General features: G+C 45.3%; 3 protein-coding genes across 7 annotated transcripts in view; 1 reads left to right on the forward strand and 2 right to left on the reverse strand.

The window, feature by feature from the left end:
• Positions 1–19,776, reverse strand: part of ITGB1BP1 (integrin subunit beta 1 binding protein 1) — a 250,104-nt gene that overhangs the window by 96,783 nt on the left and 133,545 nt on the right. The window lies entirely within an intron of this gene.
• Positions 1–19,776, forward strand: part of ASAP2 (ArfGAP with SH3 domain, ankyrin repeat and PH domain 2) — a 193,073-nt gene that overhangs the window by 57,612 nt on the left and 115,685 nt on the right. For 4 of the 5 annotated variants that reach the window (XM_053587850.1, XM_053587846.1, XM_053587847.1 and 1 more), the window contains exon 2: positions 12,667–12,739. In XM_053587850.1, the coding sequence (XP_053443825.1) occupies positions 12,667–12,739 (73 nt within the window). Of the gene's footprint in view, positions 1–11,669; positions 11,728–12,666; positions 12,740–19,776 lie in introns of those variants that run through there. The other variant, XM_053587849.1, reaches the window with a different exon arrangement.
• On the reverse strand, positions 5,005–5,515 carry LOC128583587 (protein transport protein Sec61 subunit beta-like). Its single transcript, XM_053587854.1, has one exon. The coding sequence runs from the start codon at positions 5,451–5,453 to the stop codon at positions 5,178–5,180; it is 276 nt and encodes a 91-aa protein (XP_053443829.1). The 5' UTR covers positions 5,454–5,515; the 3' UTR covers positions 5,005–5,177.

Raw genomic sequence — 19,776 nt, forward strand, 5'->3', positions numbered from 1 at the left:
GCACATTGACCCAGCACACACACATATACACATGCACACACCTACCACGCACATGTACACATATACACGTACACACGTGTGCACACACAGAGTTCTGAAAGCTGCCTTCTACGCTTCAATTTGCTGCAGTTCTCCTGGCCTTTCATGAGTTCAAAGGTAAATAAATAACCTTGGACAAGTCACTTAGACTCTTTGAGTCAGTTTCTTCCACTTTTAGTTTGGGAGGCAAGCTGTTGTAAATATTGCAATGAAGAATCATTTGCTCTGTGGAGTGTCAGGCGCCATGTAGTACTTGGGGTTGGGCCCACACACTTGCCACTGTCTTTCTGTAACTTAGAAGTTGTTTCTCTTAAATGCCAAGGAGCTTACCCGAGTGGCACAGTAATTCCCTTCCTGGGGAGCTCTTTGAGGACTTTGGAGATTATCTTTGATGGACACCTAGCACTGTGGCTACTTGTGGGGTGAGGGCTTGGCCAGACTGGACTGCCAGGTTCCAGGGAGAGAGAGGCCGGGGACATGAGAGGGGCAGGCCTGCTGGGGCTCCCTCAGCCAGGGAGGCTGGGGTAACAGAGAAAGGACTGGCTGGCTCAACCCCTCTCCTTTAACCCTGAGATTAAAGTAGAGACTCCAAGTTGGCCCAGAGCACATCACCCTGCTGCTGGCCATGTGGCCCCTCTCCTGGGAGGAGTCAGAAACACACCAGAAAAAGTTCTGGAACTTTTTGTTTTAAAGACAAGAGTCTTCCTATGTTGCCCAGGCCACACTTGAACTCATGGGCTCAAGTGATCTTCCCACTTCAGCCTTCCGAGTAGCTGGGACTATAGGCATGTGGATGGCTGAAGTTTTGAAAAATTCAAGTGCTGATAGAAAAAAACTTATTTGTGGAGATGAAAGGCTTACAGAGCAGAAAAGGTATTATGTTCTTAGAGTTTTTTTTCTCATAACCATTATCAGACCTGAAAATTATTTATCCTAATGATTGGGACAGTCCTAGGGGACAGTGTGTTATTAACAGCTAACTTAATTGGCCTGGTGTAGACCCAGCCCTTCTGAGAACCTGAAGATGTTAATCATTTCTATGAGTGAGTACCGACTGTATGTCAGACACTCCATACTTTGATGAAGCTATTACCTTTAAGGCAGGTATTGTTATTTTGTTTTATTTATTTATTTTGAGACAGTCTTAAGCTGTCGCCCTGGGTGAGTGCTGTAGCATCATAGTTCACAGCAACCTCCAACTTGGGCTCAAGTGATTCTCTTCCCTTAGTTTTTCTATTTTTGGTAGAGATGGGGTCTCGCTTTTGCTCAGGCTGGTCTCGAACTCTTGAGCTCAAGCAGTCTTCCTGCCTGGGCCTCCCACAGTACTAAGATTATGGGTGTGAGCCACCGCGCCTGGCTCGTATTGTTATTCTTAATTTATAGATGAAGAAGTGGAAGTCAGTGAGATGAAGTTATTTTTCTGAGGTCCTTCGGTTAGTAACTGGAGCCTGGTTTAGAATCAGGTCTGACTGATTCCCAGACCAGTGGTTTTTAGCCGCTGCAATCCTCTCCAAAGGGATACAGCACTGGTTTTTCTTTTTTTTCTCTGTTTTTTGAGACAGAGCCTCACTTTATTGCCCTCAGTGGAGTGCGTCACAGCTCACAGCAAACCTCAAACTCTTGGGCTCAAGAGATACTCTTGCCTCGGCCTCCCAAGTAGCTGGGACTGCAAGTCCCCGCCACAATGCTCGGCTATTTCTAGAGATGACGTCTGGCTGTAGCCCAGGCTGGTCTCGAACTTCAGAGCTCAGGCAATCCACCCACCTTCGTCTCCCAAAGTGCTAAGATAACAGGCATGAGCCACCACGTCTGGCCTACAATTATACGTTTTGAAGTAGCCCATAAAACACAAATGTGACAGCCAGGGGACAGCAGGGCGGGCCCCACTGCAGTGGCAGAGCCCAGTGTGCTGAATGGGACAGAAGCCTGAGCTCCTGCTCTGGTGATGGCACCTCCAGTCGGCCTCTGTTCCCACTGGAAGCAGCTTCCTAGTTAGCACTCCTTGTCTGCATGCAGACTGGGAAAGAGGGCTCCTCTATCTCACGTCTGTGCGCTCCTGTTTATTTTGTTAAAGTGAAGTTCATGTGGCTTGAGTCTTATTTCCTGGGGAAATCAGTGGTTTAGGATTCCATTGTCTTCTGGGACTGGGAAGATTGACCTCACTCCCAGCTGAAGGTCACCTTCCCAGGCTGGGAGCTTGGGCCTTATGCATGACCATGACCAGGGCCTGCAGGCGAAGCTATACACAGCCCTTCTGCTCCCCCACCTTCTGGTGTAATGTCTCCTTTTTTGTTTGGGACCCTTCTCCTGAGATAGCCCATTTCCTGCCTTGAGTCTGCTCTCTTCTGTTAGCTGGAGTGGGCAGAGCACAGAAATGTGGGTGTCAGAGGGGTCGGGGCCCCATGCTGGACCGTCTATCTCACCCTAGAGCAGGAGGTCAGGTGGGCCTTGCCTAGAGCCGCCCTGCCCTGCTGCCTCTCTGCTGCACTCCACAGCGGCTGTGGCCTTGTCTTTTCCACCCCTTCAGAGCTCCTAGATGCTTTTTTTTGCCCTAAATAAAATTCAGGATGTGAAGCTTTTTGACGTGGTTGGAGTTCACAGTCATCTGTTTCCGGTTTCTCTAAAATAGTAATTCCAGTGAAGCCCGCGTAGGGTCTAGGTGTTCATCAGCATCTCCAGGGGCCCTGGGCACTTGGTTCTTTAGATTTTTGAAGGTGAAGGGACTTGTTAACACAGCGTTGTTACACAGTGTGTATGGGTTTGGCATTAATGGGTTCTTTTTTCACTTCCCGTGTTCATAACCACATGATGCCGCCATACACATCTGATGTAGTGAACAGCTGTCTAGAAGGTAATCATGAGTGTACATAGTTTGTGTGGTTATTCTTTAAGATGGGCATTTGGGGTTCTTTCCCATTTTTTTTTTCTGTTTTAAATACTGCTGAGAACTTTGCAGAAAACAATTTGTGGAGAGAGAAGGGAGGCATATTTCAAAACTCGGGGTAGTAGGAGGGTCAAATATGCTTTGTCCCTTGGGGCGCAGGTCCTGCCGTTGCCTCCCACAGCTGGTGCCTGCCTTCTTGGTATTTCTCACCTGCTGGGAGCCTTCCATGGTTTCTACCCCTTGTGAGTCCTCAGCCTGCTGGACCCAGCTTCTGAGGTCCATGGTGGCCCTTGGCACAGTGCTCCGGGACTGTTTCAGCCCAGTAGTTTGGGTTAATATCTTCTCTTTCATCATGTATTTATCTTTACCACCCAAATCATACCTGAATACATCCTTGTGGCGAATATTTTGGGCAATACCAAAAACTGAGGCTCTGGTTACCGCCTTTTCTCCTCTCCTCAGGTAACCACTGTGACAGCTTCACGTGTGACTCCCAAGGTTTTTTTCTCTCTGTATAATCAGCCCCTGCATCTGGGGCTTCCCCATCCCAGGGTTCTACCAATCTCAGATTGAAAATATACAAGGAGGGCGGCGCCTGTGGCTCAGTGAGTAGGGCGCTGGCCCCATATGCCGAGGGTGGCGGGTTCAAACCCAGCCCCGGCCAAAACTGCAATAAAAAAAAAAAATAGCCGGGCGTTGTGGCGGGCGCCTGTAGTCCCAGCTGCTCGGGAGGCTGAGGCAAGAGAATCGCGTAAGCCCAAGAGTTAGAGGTTGCTGTGAGCTGTGTTACGCCACGGCACTCTACCCGAGGGCGGTACAGTGAGACTCTGTCTCTACAAAAAAAAAAAAAAAAGAAAATATACAAGGAAAAGAAACCAATAAAAATAATACAGATTTTAAAAAACAGAGTAAGTTGGAGATGATTAAAGGTACACAGGAGGTATTCAGGTAACGGACATGCAGATACTGCAGTGTCGTGTCAGGGGCTTGATAAAGAGACAGCCGTAATTATATGGAGAAATAGGCAGATTTGAGTATTTTTATTTTCTTCCATTTAATCTGTTCCTTTGGCACATTTTTGTGCTTGAAGTTAAATCCTCGATACTCTGGGAGAATAGAAAAAGGCAAAGTATAGGATATGGATGTACTTTTCATTTTCCTTAATGTTAAGAAATTTCAAAAATAATGCTCTAATGTTAATGAGAGTTTAAATGTAGAGAAACAAAACAGTCCTCCAACTTTCCCTGAGGCAACAATGATGATTTTCTTCCTGTATACACATACAGTTTGTGTATAATGCTAAACTTGCCTGTCTCTCTCTTTTGTAGCAGTTTACTTTTTTCTGGCTTTTATAATTTGTATATGTGGGCGCTTAATTGGCTTAATAAATAAGCTTGTACTTTGCTACTAAGATGGAATTAAAAATAAAAAAAAAAACTATTGTCTTTTTGTCTTCTGTAGAGTTGCTTGTATTGCGTCCTTGGGGCTGCATATGTGGGTGGCAGTCCGGCCACTTGCATGTCCACACACACAGACCCGCCTGCCCCTCCCTGCCGTGCCGCTCGGCAGGTGCGGGTGCTCCTGTGACCACGGCTGGCCCTCCTCAGCAGAGGTGCTTGCTATGTTTCCCTCCAACCCCTTCCTGGTCAAGATGGGAGCAGAATCCCAGAAATGAAAACACCACTTGGGGAAAAATAAGTATTTCTTTGCCTGCCCTCAAGGGTCACATACTTTAGGAGCTCAGGAAAACAGTTATTTGCAAGATTAGATTAGTAGGATTGCCCAAAGCTGCCTCCCAGGGTTACTGGGAAGCAGCTGATGCTGGAAGAAAAGCCCCAGGCTGGGGCCGGCAGGCCTGGGTTCAGTTTCCTCCTCCTCTCGCTTCTTTCTGAACATCTAGGAATGGCACTAGAGGATTCCTAGGTCCCTCTTACTTACTGCGTATGAACAAAATGCAAATGCTAGAGTAGTAAATTACCCCTGAGAGTCCACAGTCGTTTTGGCTACATTTTCTGGCTCTTTCCCCAAACTCCAATTTTCTTTCTTTCTTTCTTTTTTTTTTTTTGTATAAATGAATTTAAGTTTATTAGCCACAGAAAAAAACTGATTTCTCATAATCAATTCTTGTTAAGTCCCCTATGAAACAGCAGACTTAAAATTTCTTTCTCATGAGCAGAAAATCGCTATACTTTTTGGTCCAAGATATGTTGGGTTTTTTCCTTCTTCTTCAGATGACAGATGGATGTAACCGAATCTATGAATGAGTGTACTTGCCCCAAATGTGCAACATAAATACAGAAGCGATGAACAGAAGACTCATAACCAATACTGGAACAGGACCAACTTTGAGCCCAGGTGAATCTTCTGTGTAGAACCGCCACATGCCCCCAGTGCCTGCCGAGGTCCTTGTTCCACAGCTGGCATTTTTCCTTTGCCAGACAGTGGATCCTGCCGCCTGGGTGGCCACTGCTTTGCTGGGAGAGCGCCCCGAAGAACCCACGTTAGTACCTCTGGGGGTCGGTCTGGGCATGCTGGAGACTAGAGGGTCGCAGGGTGCTGAAGTGGACCTCTGGAAAGCTGCAGAGCCCTGAAAGGACCCGTAGCTGGAGAGACTGGCTCAGGCCCCGCTCCCAAACTCCAATTTTCTTCTTTAAAAAATGCTTTAAATTTACTTGTATTCTTGTATCTCATGTTTATTGTATTGGTTCGTTTGCATTGCCTTTTTTTTTTTTTGAGACAGAGTCTCACTTTCTCGCCTTTGGTAGAGTTCTGTGATGTCACAGCTCACAGCGACCTCAAACTCCTGGGTTGAAGTGATTCTCTTGCCTCAGCCTCCCAAGTAGCTGGGACTACAGGCACCCGCCACAACGCCCGGCTATTTTTTGGTTGTAGTTGTCATTGTTTGGCAGGCCCAGGCTGGATTCGAGCCCACCAGCTCTGGTGTGTGTGGCTGGTGCCTTAGCCGCGGAGCTACAATCGCTGAGCCTTTTTGTATTGCTATTAAGAGAATACTTGAGGCTGGGTAAATTTGTGAAGAAAGGAGATTTATTTGGGTCACAGTGGCAGACGGTGCAAGAGGTGTGACTCAGCGTCTGGTGAGGGCTTCAGGGAGCTTCCATCTGGGGTAGAGGAGGGGGAAGGGAGCCTGCATGTCATGTGGTGAGAGAGGATGGAGGAAGGGCAAGTGGACCCCTCCCCGGGGGCATACGGTTAACCTGCTGAACAAGCATTTCTGAGGGATCTGCCCTACGACCCAGACACATCCCACCAGGCCCCACCTCCACCATATTTCAAATGATTAGCAGGGGACAGATATTCAAATGATATCATGCACATATATAAATATAAAATACATACATACACACCCACATGTGTAGCATTTAAAGAATTAGCATTATAAAGCCATCACCTGTTCTCTAGCCTCAGCTAGTACCCAAGAGCACCTTGCAGGCCTACCCCATCATATCACCCTCAGAGGCTGCCCCTGTCATGGAGGTTATGTCATTTTCTTGCTAGCAGTATACGTATCCAGAGGCACAAACAGTTAAGTTTGGCTGTGGTTATATTGCACGTAGTCTTCTGCTTAACATTTTTGTCACATTCCATCATGTTCTGGGTAGGTAGAGTTTTTCTGTTGCTGCGCGGCACTCTAAAGTACGTGACAGTTTTTCCATTTTACCGTTGACAGACATTCGGGTGTGTCCAGCTTGGGGCTGTTGTGAACACCCACGTGCACATCTTCTGTTGCAGGTGTGCATAGACTACGAGCAACTGCAGTTGTTTCAGATAAAACCCAAACGCGCCCTTCTCATTTGTCCTTACGCACACGTTTTCCTCAGCTGTGATTTAGCATAGACATTTATTTGATCTTCATTCTTAGTGACACCTGCTATTCTTCAGGCCTGGCTTTATTCCCGGAAGGAGGTAGGTCCATTATTGCTTCGCTTTAAACCCAGCCTGCAGACCAGTGCAAGTCTCTGCCTCCCAAAAGGCTTTTGGAAATAATCTGACACCATCATTAACATTCTCTGTTACTTTCTACAAAGTCAGATGTGTGGTGACACAGAGCTGCCATCCTAATGTATGTCTGACTCTTCTTGGCAAAGAGACCCTTAGGGCACAAGATTGGTGTGCGTTTTGTTTTGCTTTACTTTTGCCTTCTGTCTTTCAGAAATGTCACTTCCTCTGAGACCACCCTTTGTCAGGAGGGGAGATGAGATGAGACAGGAGGGTGGAGCCTGCTGGTGCCTTGGGGTGGGGCAGCCTGCGGTCTGCAGCCCTCCTTCCCTCTCAGGGCAGCATCTTTGGGTTCCAAGAAGGCAGGGGACCCTTCCTACCCTTGTTGGCAGGAATTGAGACCTCAGAGTTCTATGACCAAACTTGTGCCGTACAGTGAGTGCCACCCAATTGGGGATGAGAGGGCCTGGCTGGCCGATCCCTCAGGAGAGATGTTTTCTGTTGCTCCTTGAGGCCAGGTTAGCACACTTTTTCTGTATTTGGTCAGGTATTTTAGGCTTTGTAGGTCTAGAGGCAACATCAAGATTATCATAGAGGTACTTGGATAATAAGAGAGAAAGTAAATTTCTACTATTTTTTTGCTAATGAAATTCAAAATACAATAATAATAATAATAATAGTACTAGTGGCTCGGCACCTGTAGCTCAGCGGCTAGGTGCCGGCCACATACACCGGAGCTGACATGTTCAACCCCGGGCCTGCCAAACAACAATGACAATTACAATCAAAAGATAGCCGGGCATTGTGGTGGGTGCCTGTAGTCCCAGCTACTTGGGAGGCTGAGGCAAGAGAATCACTTAAGCCCAAGAGTTTGAGGTTGCTGTGAGCTGTAACGCCACAGTATTCTACCAAGGGTGACATAGTGAGACTGTCTCAAAAAAATAAAAAATTAAAATAAAAATAATAGTGGAGTATAGTTTTTTAGTAAGGCAGGTCTAATAAGAAGAGTAGAATTCTTTCCTTTAATTGGAGTTTAGAGTTCATCTTCCCCATCCTCAATGTCAGTTGGGAATGGTAATCTGTAAAAATCTTTAGCTCTTGGCCATGGTAAAAACTGGCTTCCGGACCATTGTTTGCCTACCCCAGAATCACATCTCCTCAGGCAGAGGTGGACTTGGGTTGCACTGTCCAGCCTCTCGTGACATAGGATTGAGACATCTGTAGGTTCTGTGGGGTCCAAGGGCTGGGTGCCCTCCGTGTCAGTAAGTGATGGTGATGCTGAACCCATAGAGGACAAGGACTTGGGGCCTTTGAAGTGAGCCCAGTGGTCACGGGACAGCCCTTAGGTGGCATGAAGAGGTCATGGTCAGCACACAAGCAGTGGGGATTCTGCAGAGAGCTGCTTGGGTGAATAAAGAGGACCCAGTGGCTGTTCATAGAACACTTTGTGGACTCTGAAGCGAGCCTTTTAAAGTGGTTGAAAACAGTTGTTTATTTTCCTTAGAAATATTTGCAGCACACCCCCACAGTCTTGTTTATATGACGGATTTACTCTGTGAAACTTGTTTTACAAGCTAAAGGTCAGCCCCCGTCCAGCTCCTCAGAATCAATGAGGTTTGGCCAGACATTAAGCTGCTGGCAGTCCCTGCTTAAGTCTTTATGGTCTGTTAGGTTTTTGCCTCTGTTTGTAGTTGTTACCCATAAGGTTGGGTCAAAGTTACAGCTTTGTTACCTTCGCCTGAACTTGAGTAGATTTGTGGGGGCGATGGGGTGGGTAGGCCTGGACCTGACCTGTTTAGAAATCTTAGCCTGATGGGTAGACACCTGCTTTCTGGAGACTCTCAAATCTTATTTTTGATTGTTTTATGATTCTAGTGCTATTTTCATATATATTTGACAAAAGCTTTTTCTAGTACTCAGTCTTAAACAGTTATTCCAACTTCTCCCCCTGAATAAGTTTAATCTTCATTATCTCTAAATATGCGCCATAACGAAGGGTGAAGGATGTGTTTTTGAGTGGGGAGGTAATTACTTTCCCCTTTCACAATTTGAGTTAAGAATTATCTGTGTCTTTATTTCCGATCTCTGCTTAACAGACTGCAGAAATGCAGCAGCTAGGGTTCATCCTCTGGTCCCTGTGTCCAGAAACACTGCCTTGCCCTTTAGTGACCCAGGCAGAAGATTCCGTGTGGGAGGGTGTGTCCCATGAGAGAATGTGGGAGGACTTTGTCAGAGTTCAACTGTGAGGTAAAGTTTGTGTTGTACATGATCAGCTGTCCCCACTGAAGCGTGCCACCCCTCTGACGACTGTGTTTCCTAGCATGGTTGAGCCACACTCCTGTAGACACACAATTGCCCTGTCCTTAATTAGGGTTTTAGAGGCAAGAGAGTGGAGTCTGGTTGAGAGGGGCTGAGCAGATCTCTCTGACTAACTCCTCCAAGTGGCAACTGCCCAGCACTGAGCCCAAACTGTTTTGAGCTGTAGGGTCCCTCCAGTTCTCTCATCCTTGGGTGCCCTCTCCCTAAATCCACTTCCTGGCCGCTGTTCTGATCCCTTAGCCTCTCTGTGGCCTGTGGAACCTTCAAGTGCATCTTTCCGCCCTGGGAAGCCCCTTTGCCTGTGTTTTGATCTCAGTCACTTACAGAGCTGTTTTTGTTTTGAGACAGAGTCTCACTCTGTTGCCCAGGCTTGAGTGTCATGGTGTCATCATAGCTCACAGCAAGCTCAAATTCTTGGGCTCAAGCAATGATCTTGCCCCAGCCTCCCAAGTAGCTAAGATTGCAGGCAAGCACCACCATACCTTGCTAATTTTTCATTTTTAGTAGAAACAGGGTTTTGTTCTTATTCATGCTGGTCTTGAACTCAAGCAATCTTCCTGCCTTGGCCTCCCAGAGTGCTAGGATGACAGGCCTGAGCCACTACACCCAGCCTGTTTTTGAGTGAGTTCTATGGCAGGCTCTCTTGTAGGCACTGAGGATTAAATGATTAATAAACATCAGCTCCTGACCTTAGAGTAGAAAAGGAGTAAGATCGATTTTATTACTATTTTATGTGACTTAAGATATCCAAAGTCTTATTGTTTTAACATGTGCCACTGGCCATATTTCAAGTGCTCAGCAGACACACATGGCTGGTGGCTACAACAGTGGACAGCATAGGTCTAGAGCGGACCGGGCAGGTGCAGATGATAAGGTCTTTGCATTTGTAGGGGGTTATCTTTTATCTGACCACGGGCTTAGTACATGGCTTGTAGTGTGTGTGCAATAAATTTCATCAGATGAAATCCTAAGTGCCAGGTGCTACAGGAAAACCTAGGAAGAATAGAGTACCTAGCCCATCCTGGAGGAGTGGGCTGTCGGGGGGAGGAGCTGCCTATGAACCAACTTGCAAAAGGAGGAGTATGGCTGTGAGGAGGCAGGAAGGATGTTCTAAGATGAGAAGAGAGTGCACAGGTGCTGGTGAGGGGAGCTATGGGTAGTTGCTTGTGACAGGAGCTCAGGGCAGCAGGTGACGCTGGAGAAGCAAGGAGGGCTCAGATCTGTAGGTTTTTACAGCTTGTTAATTCTGAGGATATCAGGACGCCTTCAGTGACGGGGCTGGGCAGTGCCCCTGCTTCCTTTGTTGTGTGTTTTCCTCTTCCTCCCTTTACACCTCCTGGCACGTGGAGGTGCTTACTAAGCATGTTGGCCCACTTCGGTGCTTCCAGAGAGCCAGCCAGGCTGGTGTCAGCCAGTGTCTTCTGCTGTCTGTGGGAAGGTTTGGACAGAGGAACAGCTTTTATTACTGGAATGAGGGCCTGATTCCGTTCTAACCGAGTGCACAAACTGGGCAGCCCAAACTTTGTTGTGGTGCTAGGCTGCATGTTTCTCAGACTGAGTGTATTTTTCTGTAATGGCCTCTCAGTTGGGGTTGGAAACTTGACAAGCACATTGAACTTGTATCTTCACATGCCCGAGCTGTGCTCTCTGTCACAGCCTCAAGTGCACCCTCCATCCCTTTGGTGGTGCTGGCAAAGTCAGCCAGGAGTCCAGGGTTTGGTGCCTGAGTTGTAGGATGTGATCTGCTGGTAGATTGGGAAGGAAAAGTGATGAGACGTTGTGATAAAGAGAGTTCAATAGTTATTTTCATGTGCTATTTACAGTTACAAATCCTCTTTTATATCTCAAAGGAAGATCAGGGAACCACTTAGGGAAATAGGAGTTATTCTATATAAGAAGTTTCGACTCTGGTATAAGTCCTTATCTACCCTTTTCTGTACTATGACAGAAATGCCTTTTAAAATAGATCTTTTAAAATTTAGGTTCACAGCAAAATTAAACAGAAAATAAATACAGAAAATAAAATATAGAAACTTTGCCTGTTGCCCCTGTGCCCTGCCTCCTTCATTATTACTAGGCCCCACCAGTGTGGGACACTTGTTGCCGTCAGTGGACCTATACTGATGCGTCATTCTCACACAAATCCATGCCTGTGTTCGGGCTCGCTGTTGGTCGTGTACATCCCATGGGTTAGGGCCGTGTATAACACATCATTATAGCTTCTCTTTTTATCATAAGCACGCTGTCAAGTGTCTGGTGCCTTGTGATCATTTTTCCATTTAAACTTGTCAGCATAGTGACACTTGTTTTTAGCATCCAATAAAATGGTCATTTTGACCTTAGAACTAGGACTTATTCTATTGAAAGTGGGTTCAAGAGGTGATTTGGAAAGGCTGAAGTCCAGGCTCCATTTACTCCATTTTTCTGCTCGGTTGCAGGTGATAGGTCGCAGTGTTTATGATCAGAACTCACCAGGAGTGGTAATAACGACTGTGGCCAAACGTCTCCTGTGGCAGCGCTGAGGCTGGGTGCGTCATTTACTCTTTATAGGAACCCTGGGATTGTATCACCATCCCACTTTATAAATGTTCTCCCTAAAACACCAAAGTTTGACACCCTTTGTACTTCTATGTTGTTCAACTGGGTTAAAAGGAAGTTTTGCTTTTGTATCTTGTGTGAAAGCAGAGGTAAATTTAGTCTCAAGGTGTGATTAGTCATTGAGTATTGTTTGGGCACCTCCTATGTGCTAGGCATTGTAAGCTCCGTCTACTACTACTACCACCACGTAGTTGGTCTCTTAAGTATTTGCTGAATAGTAAATACGTAAGTGTCTATTTAATTCAGCCCTGCAGTGTTGGTATTGTTACTGCCAGTTTCTGGAAGGGAAATCTGGGGCTTGGAAAGGATGAGGAGCATGCCTTCTAACACAGCTGACAAACAAATTGGTGCTGGGTCTTTCCAAACCCAGAGTGAGGTTGCCTCTCGTTCAGCCATGCTGCCTCTGGCTGGGCAGGTCTGGTCCTGCTAGTTGGCTGTCCTTTTAGCCTGCATGTCCAGGCATTCTGGGGGTGGGGCCCTCGGTGTCTCCATATCACCATTCCCTCTGTGGGAAAGGAGCACAGTAGGCACAGCGGACAGACAGGCTTGTCCTGGAGCCTTGCTGGCATCCAATGAGAGTGAGGCGCTGTGGAAGCAGAGTCTGTCCAGGTTAACTCCTTTCAGCAGAGGACTGTGGCTCTGCTCACTGCTTCAAGTGAATGAGGCCTGGGAGGAGGGGGTGGGTTTTAGAAATCGCCAAAAAAGTTCCTACTCCCTGCAGTTTGAAAACCAGTCTTCCACGCTGTGCTGAGGATTTGTCCCACAGAAACAGCCCTGAGGGGCCTGGCTAAGCCGAGGCCTCACGCACCACTCTCTCGTTGTGGTCTCAGTGAAAACACATTTTAATGAATATAATCTCTGTATTTCAGGCTTTGGACGTGGACCGGATGGTTCTTTACAAAATGAAGAAATCCGTGAAAGCAATAAACATCTCTGGGCTGGGTGAGTTCCATCCTTCTCTAGGGGTTTCTGTGTGAAACGTTTGAAGTCCTGGTGCCATGCTCTTGCATTAGTGAACTAGTGAGACAAACTCCTCTTTCTGGGCATGCAAATGTAGTGGTAAGTAGGGATGTTTATTTCTGATGAGAGTGTTTTATTTTGTTGCTCGTCTAATTCAGGCACGGGGTTTTGTCCTGTGGCCCCCCGGCTCCCCCATATTCTCTCTCCTGAGTTGTGCTTCCTGTCACCTGGAGTGTCATCCTGCACAGCCCTGCTTTATCAGCGCAGCTGATGGACGACACACATCCATTCCTGCTGTTAATCATGTTTAATCATTTGGTTCCTGCTGTTAATCATGTCAGGGTGCCCTTTCCATTTCTCTCTTGTCCAGTTCTTGCCTTTTCTAGTTTGGGAAGAAAATGAATAAATTTGCAAACATAGTCAACTAGTCAAAGCAATATTTGATCTAGAATTATAAATACCTTTTGGCTTAAAGATGATAGACTGCACATATCTCAGGTCTGCCTGTACACAAATCCTACATATGTTAGAAAATATTTCTAAAAAGTCATGAAGGGATGATATAACTATACCCCAAAACAAGAACGTGGCAGCCTTGGGAGACGAGGACCTGAGAGATGGAAACAGGGCTAAAGGGCTGCTTCCAGGAGCACACCCCTGCTAAGGTGCAGGGAGAGTTTGAGTGCCCAAGGGCCCAGGATCTGTCCCCACAAAGCAGTCAGGTGCCTTGACGACTACACTGTGTCCCCTCCCCCTCGGAGGGTCCCCCTTTAGAGAAAGTGGTGATTGGAGGAGGATAGGGAAGTCCTCAGGTGGTTGTGATGTCAGGAGGGAAGTACAGCAGTCTGGAAGTACATGTCCCACCCGCCACTCCCCCAGGCCCACAGCTGTGATAGTGTGAGTGTAACCTCTGATAGCCACTCTGGACGCTCAGTTAGGGCTGGGCCAGCCACAATCATGAAGAGCCTCGTAGGATCCGTAGTGCAAGATGATATTACAAACGAGCATTGCTCAGTTTAACAAAAGATGTCTGAGAACTCTACACTGACAACTGCAGAATGCTGCTGACCGAAATTAAGGAAGAATTAAATGACAAATATATGATGTACGTGTGTTGGAAGACTAATGTTAAATGTTATTTTTCCCCAAATTGATCTCAAGATTCACTCCAATGCCAGTCACAATTCCAGAAGGGGAAATTGACCTGATTCTAAAATTAATATGGGAGGTCGTGACCTCTAGCTCTTTTCCTGGACAAAATGATGGGGACAGGAGGAATAGTGATAGTTTTTAGTTTATATTTCTTTTTATTTATTTATTTATTAAATCATAGCTGTGTACATTGATATGATCATGGGGCATCATTCACTAGCTTCACAGACTGTTTGACACACTTTCATCACACTGGTTAACATAGCCTTCCTGGCATTCTCTCAGTTACTGTGCCAAGACACTTACATTCCACATTTACCAAGTTTCACATATACCCTTGGTAGTTTATATTTCTTTGAACACTTGTGTACCACTTTCTATACATTATGCTAATCTTGACAACTACCAGTTCTCATTATATCAACAAAGAACCCACAGATTAGAGAGTTAAAGGGTGTCCCAGGATGTCTGGAGACCCAGAGCCAAGACCCTGCTTTCTTACTGCTGGCTCAGGGCTGCAGTCCCCCTGGTCTCAAAGCTATCACTTGTCTTTACGGTGTCTGACACGCTGAGTGACTGTCCAAGAAATCATAAAGAAATGTGACGCTCAGTTTTGTTGACAAGTACCGAACTCAAAAGTATCTTGGGAGATTTTTGTTACTGTGCTCACTTGGGCATTTTGAGTTTATAATTTGAGGGATATTCTATATATTACGTAAAAAGGATATTTTATATTCTGGTCGGATTCAGAAAAGATTTTATAGTCATATGTTGAAAAAGCTGTGCTTATCACAAATAAAAATGAATGAATCTGCTTCTTGTGCAAACATTGGCTATGTAACCACTGCTAGTTGGAGGAGGGTCTTGTGTGACTCTCAAGGCTAACCCTGTGGCTGGCAGTGCACCTAATAAACAAACGTGCCTTCGTGGGGGTGTTTTGGTGTCGGGAGGATAGCTGTTAAGAGTTTCACAGCACTGCTGTCTCATTTGCCTGCTGACCTAGATTGCTGAGTGTGTGCCACAAACCTCATTCCTTTTCCTGCTCCCCTACCCCCAGAGTAATTTCCTAAAATGCAGACCCAGTATTGTTATTTCTCTGCTTAAAAGTCTGTAGCATTTTTCATTGCCCACTTTGAAGTTCATGGAAGTTGTAGAGAACGTGAGAGATGAAGAAGGCCTCTGTGGGCTTTAGAATGTTGGGAAATTGGGATAAAGCACAGGTGAATAGGCTTCTCATCCTATAGAACTATCCCATGCTGTATTGTAACATGCAACCATGGACTGTGAGAGGTTATTGGTCATAATCTTTTCCAAATCCCATCATCTCTGAAACTGCCACTGCTTCCCTTGATTGCCTCCCGGTATGCCTCGGGTGAGTAAGGTCATGGGCCTGAATTTTCTTTTAAGCCAGCGTACTGATCTGAAATCTTTATTTCAGAACAAGTGCTGTCTTCTTCAAAAAAGTCACCTGAGGAAACTCTGTGCTTTTTCTTGCTATGTTGCTGACATCGTTCACAGCGTTTTTGGAACTCTCTCTCGAACTACTTTTAGTAGCACATTCTTGTGGTTATATTTAGTAGAAGAGTCTAAGGATAGATTAAACTTTTTTAGAACTAGATGTCAGAAATAAGTCACGCACATTCACGAAGAGACTGAGTTGTGGCTACTGCAGTTGGCCAGGTGCTTTGTGACTGTAGAGTCGTTGGCTCGGAAGGCAGTCGGTTCTGAAAGAGAAGTTCCCTGCGGGGTTTTGATCGTGAAAGTAACATCCCAAGGTAACTCCTTGTATAGGAAGAATGCTCATCTTACATACGATTAAAAGAACAGTGAAAATAAGTTAGTATTTATGCTATTCTTGTATTTCTTAATTTCCTTGGGGCGGACTTCCCAGCTTCTGTTTCTGATTTGTCCTGGATGGCCCCATCTGAGCCTGGGTCTGCCTGGGTGTCCCTCACTGCTTTGTGACCATGTGATGACCGTACAGCCCCACCCTGGTCTATAGACATGCTCCCCCATCCCAGTCACCCAGGTGTGACCTGCCCGTCCTCCTCCACCCATCTCTGTCAGGTTGAGACTTGATCTAGCCTCAACCTTCGTTGCTTCTTTCGTGTATTAGTTTCCTCTTGCTGCGGTAACAAGATACCACAAACTGAGCGGCTTAAAATGACACAATTTATCTTCTAGGTCTGTAGGTCAGAAGTCTGATGCGGATCTCACTGGGTTACAATCAAAGTGTTAGCAGGACTTCTTCCTTACCTTCCCCAGCTTCTAGAAACAGCTGCATTCCTTGGCTCATGGGTCCTTAGTCAGCTTCAGCTGCCATAACAAAGTGGTGGCTTAAACAACAGAAATTTGTTTTCTCACCAGCATGGTTCTGGTGAGGGCTCTTTTCCCGGTCTGCAGATGGCTGCCTTCTCATCGTATGCTCCCAGGGCAGAGAAAGACAGCAAGCAAACATCCTGCTGTCTCTCCTTATAAAGGCATAACTATTCCCATCATGAAGCCCTCAGCCTCCTGACCTCCTCTGAACCTAATTACCTCTCAGTGACCCCATTTCCCAATACCATGATACTGGGAGTTAGAGCTTTAATATATGCATTTGGGGACACAGTCCCATAACAAATGTTGATCCTTTTGATCGACAAATGTTGATTCTCTCCCACAATTAAGGACCCTTGTGACTACAAATAGAGCCCATTCAGGTATCCAGGATAACATTGAGGAAAAATATTTTTCCTTAGGGCTATGGTGTTTTATTTTTTGTCCGGGGCTGGGTTTGAACCCACCACCTCTGTCATATGGGGCCAATGCCCTACTCCTTTGAGCCACAGGCACTGCCCAGGGCTATGGTGTTTTTATGGCTATGCAGTATATACTTCACAAGGCCGCAGGCTCAAAAGTAGCCTAAGTTAAATACAACTCAGATGACAGTTAATGTGATAATCTCCCCATCTCAAAGTCAGCTAATTAGCAACTTTAATTATACCCAAAATTTCTATTCCCTTTTGCCAGGTAGGGGAACATATTCACAGGTTCCAGGACTGTGGACATTTTGTGGGGCGAGGTGTGTCTATCATACCTCACCTCTGAATTCTTATGGTTTTGAGGTTGAATCAGTTTTGACTCTTCTGTTCAGCCACAAATTAAAGGGTACATAATACACTGTTGACACTTTAAATATTGCTCCTTGTTGATCTCTAATAATTTTGTGTCCATTGATCTTTGCTCCTTAATTAATCGCAAGCCCCTGAAGTCAAGGGCCGAAGCTAAGGGATGAAGCAGTTAGGATAAAGAGCACGTAGGTATTAGAATCCAGGAAGGCTGGATTCAAACTAGCAGTGCCATTCAAAAAGTCTGTGGCATGAGGACAATTGTTTAATCTTTCTGATCCTCGATTTCCTCATTCATCAAATGGGAATGTTAATAGCTGACAGGGGTGTTAGAATTCACTGAGATAACATGACACAGTGACAAGTGTGGTTCTGGACACACAACAAGCAGGGCGGCTATGAGTAGACTTCCCGTGTGTTCCTCGCAGGGCCTGGCACTGGTGCCCAGTAAATACTCAGTTGTACGTATGTGATTGTGTCTCTGCTGTGAGTTCTTAGACTGGCCTCATAGTATAGAAGAGACGTTTCAGGTATAAGCAGTGTATATCAGGACAGCCCCTGTAGGATTGTAAGGATTTATGTGGGTTTATACTGCGGCAGCCACCTGTTTTTCCAGCCTGCAGGCTAAGAATGGTGTTTACCATCGTACCTTTTACCTACACAATGACCTCAATGACCCTCATTATGATGATGTTTGGAGTTGGGACCTTTGGAAAGTACCTAGGTTTAGACAAGGTTATGAGGGTGGTGGGGCATTCGTGATGGGATTAGTGCCCTGCAAAGCCTTAAATATTTACTCTCTGGCTTTTTAGACCCCATCTTAGCCAAAAGGTTGAGAAGCCATTCTCTCTGGCTTTTTAGGGAAAAGTTTGCCAACCCTTGCATTAGAACAGTGACTGTAGACTTCAGTTCATATCAGAATCCCCTGGTGATCTTGTGAAAACAGGGATTACTGAACTTCACCCTTGGAGTTTCTGGTTCAGTAGGTCCGGGGTAGAGCTGGAATATTTCAGAAAAGCTCTCAGGTGGTGATTGAACTTGTCTTTGAGAAAACAACCTTAGAAGCTGTTCCTTCACCCCCATGTTAGACATCGGACTGAGTCAAAAGGGCATCAGTATGTCCCTTGTCTATATACAATAATAGTTTTCTTACATAATAGTAAATACATTATGTTTGTTCCCTGTTTTCAAAAGGATGACAACCCCCCTTGTATTTTCTGCAGTGTTTTGTATACAGGTTTGTAAAAAGCAATCATTGTAATGATTTGTTGAGAAAGTGTTTGGACAGTTGTTTTTCCCACTGACGATGGACTGTCAGCTGACCACTTAAAAAAAACAGTTCATATTTATTTTAATTAATTGATTTCTGATTAACACGTAGGTAGAAACAATTAAGTTACAATGTTAGGTAGAGTCCCTGTTGGAGCTGTGCCCCACACCCAGGAGCTGTGCCATAGACCCTTCATTGTTGTGCTCATTAAGTGGGAATGCGCCAGTCCCCCTTCTTTCTCCCCTTCCCCCCCCCACCTGCTCATTCTCCCTCATCACAACTTGAATTGAGTTTTTTCTCTCTTTTTTTTTTTTTTTTTGGCCGGGGCTGGGTTTGAACCCACCACCTCCGGCATATGGGACCGGTGCCCTATTCCTTGAGCCACAGGCGCTGCCCGAGTTTTTTCTCTTATGTGGGTTTGTATTAGATCACTACTGGCTTCATATTATTATTGAGTGCATTGGATACTTGCTTTTCCATTCTTGTAAGTTTGTTTTTATTTTAAAATTCTCATTAGTCTAAAATTTCCCATAGGTAAAGTTTGGGAGGTTGAGGCTAACATTTTTGAGTTGTGTTTGACATGTCCGTGGGTGGAAAGATTCATCTTCATCAAGAAGGAAGCAAGAAACTTTCACTTTCACTTCCCTAGAAATCTGTCTTAAAGACCTGGTAATGCATTCTTTTTGGAAGTGATAGCCCCTCTGTACTCTGAATCTGAAAGTCTTAGAGAAATTGTCACATTCTTGAAATGAGAAGTACAAAGAAAGAAATATTAATTTTTCCCCAAAAACTTCCTGTCTTCAACCTAAAAAAGAATATGAGAAGGGCGGTGGCTGTGGCTCAAAGGAGTAGGGCGCCGGTCCCATATGCCAGAGGTGGTGGGTTCAAACCCAGCCCCCATCAAAAACTGTAAAAAAAAAAAAAAAAAAAAAGAACATGAGAATTCATACAGAGAACTGTTTCTGTTATGCCATAGTTAGAATAGGGCAGTTCAAAAGAAATACACGTACTGTGTGTACATAATGGTTTAGGAAGTGGCGTTTTATTGCGCTTTAAGAACATACTATGTCCGGCTTGATTTTCTACCTGTTAAACGAAAAAATAAATCAGGATAATCTTTATTATTTGGCAAGAATGTAGTGGAACTGGCACTCTCCTATGTTGTTGTGGCATTGAAAACTGGCACACAGAGTTTTTGTAAAGTAGTTTGGCAGTGCACATCAAAAAATCTTTTGTGTAGACAGAGATCTGTGCACAAAGATGTTTGCTGTGCTGTTGCGCTGCGAATCCTGGTGAGAAACGGAACGCCTTCTGTAACTAGTTAGCGTCTGGCTGCTTGACGGGACTGTATTCATGTAGTAACATGGAGAAACAATTATGATAAAATCTTCAGGCTGTAAAATTCAGGATACAAAATATATGTGTACCATATCTGTGATAAAAAAAGAATAGAAAATTATATGTTGATAAGCAAAAGTATATCCTCA

Source organism: Nycticebus coucang, chromosome 4, assembly GCF_027406575.1.
Source record: "Nycticebus coucang isolate mNycCou1 chromosome 4, mNycCou1.pri, whole genome shotgun sequence".
In the NCBI taxonomy this organism is placed as follows: Eukaryota; Metazoa; Chordata; class Mammalia; order Primates; family Lorisidae; genus Nycticebus; species Nycticebus coucang.

Coding starts and splice junctions, on each gene's coding strand:
- LOC128583587 (XM_053587854.1), bottom strand. CDS start 5,453: ATGCCCAGACCGACCCCCAGAGGTACTAACGTGGGTTCTTCGGGGCGC.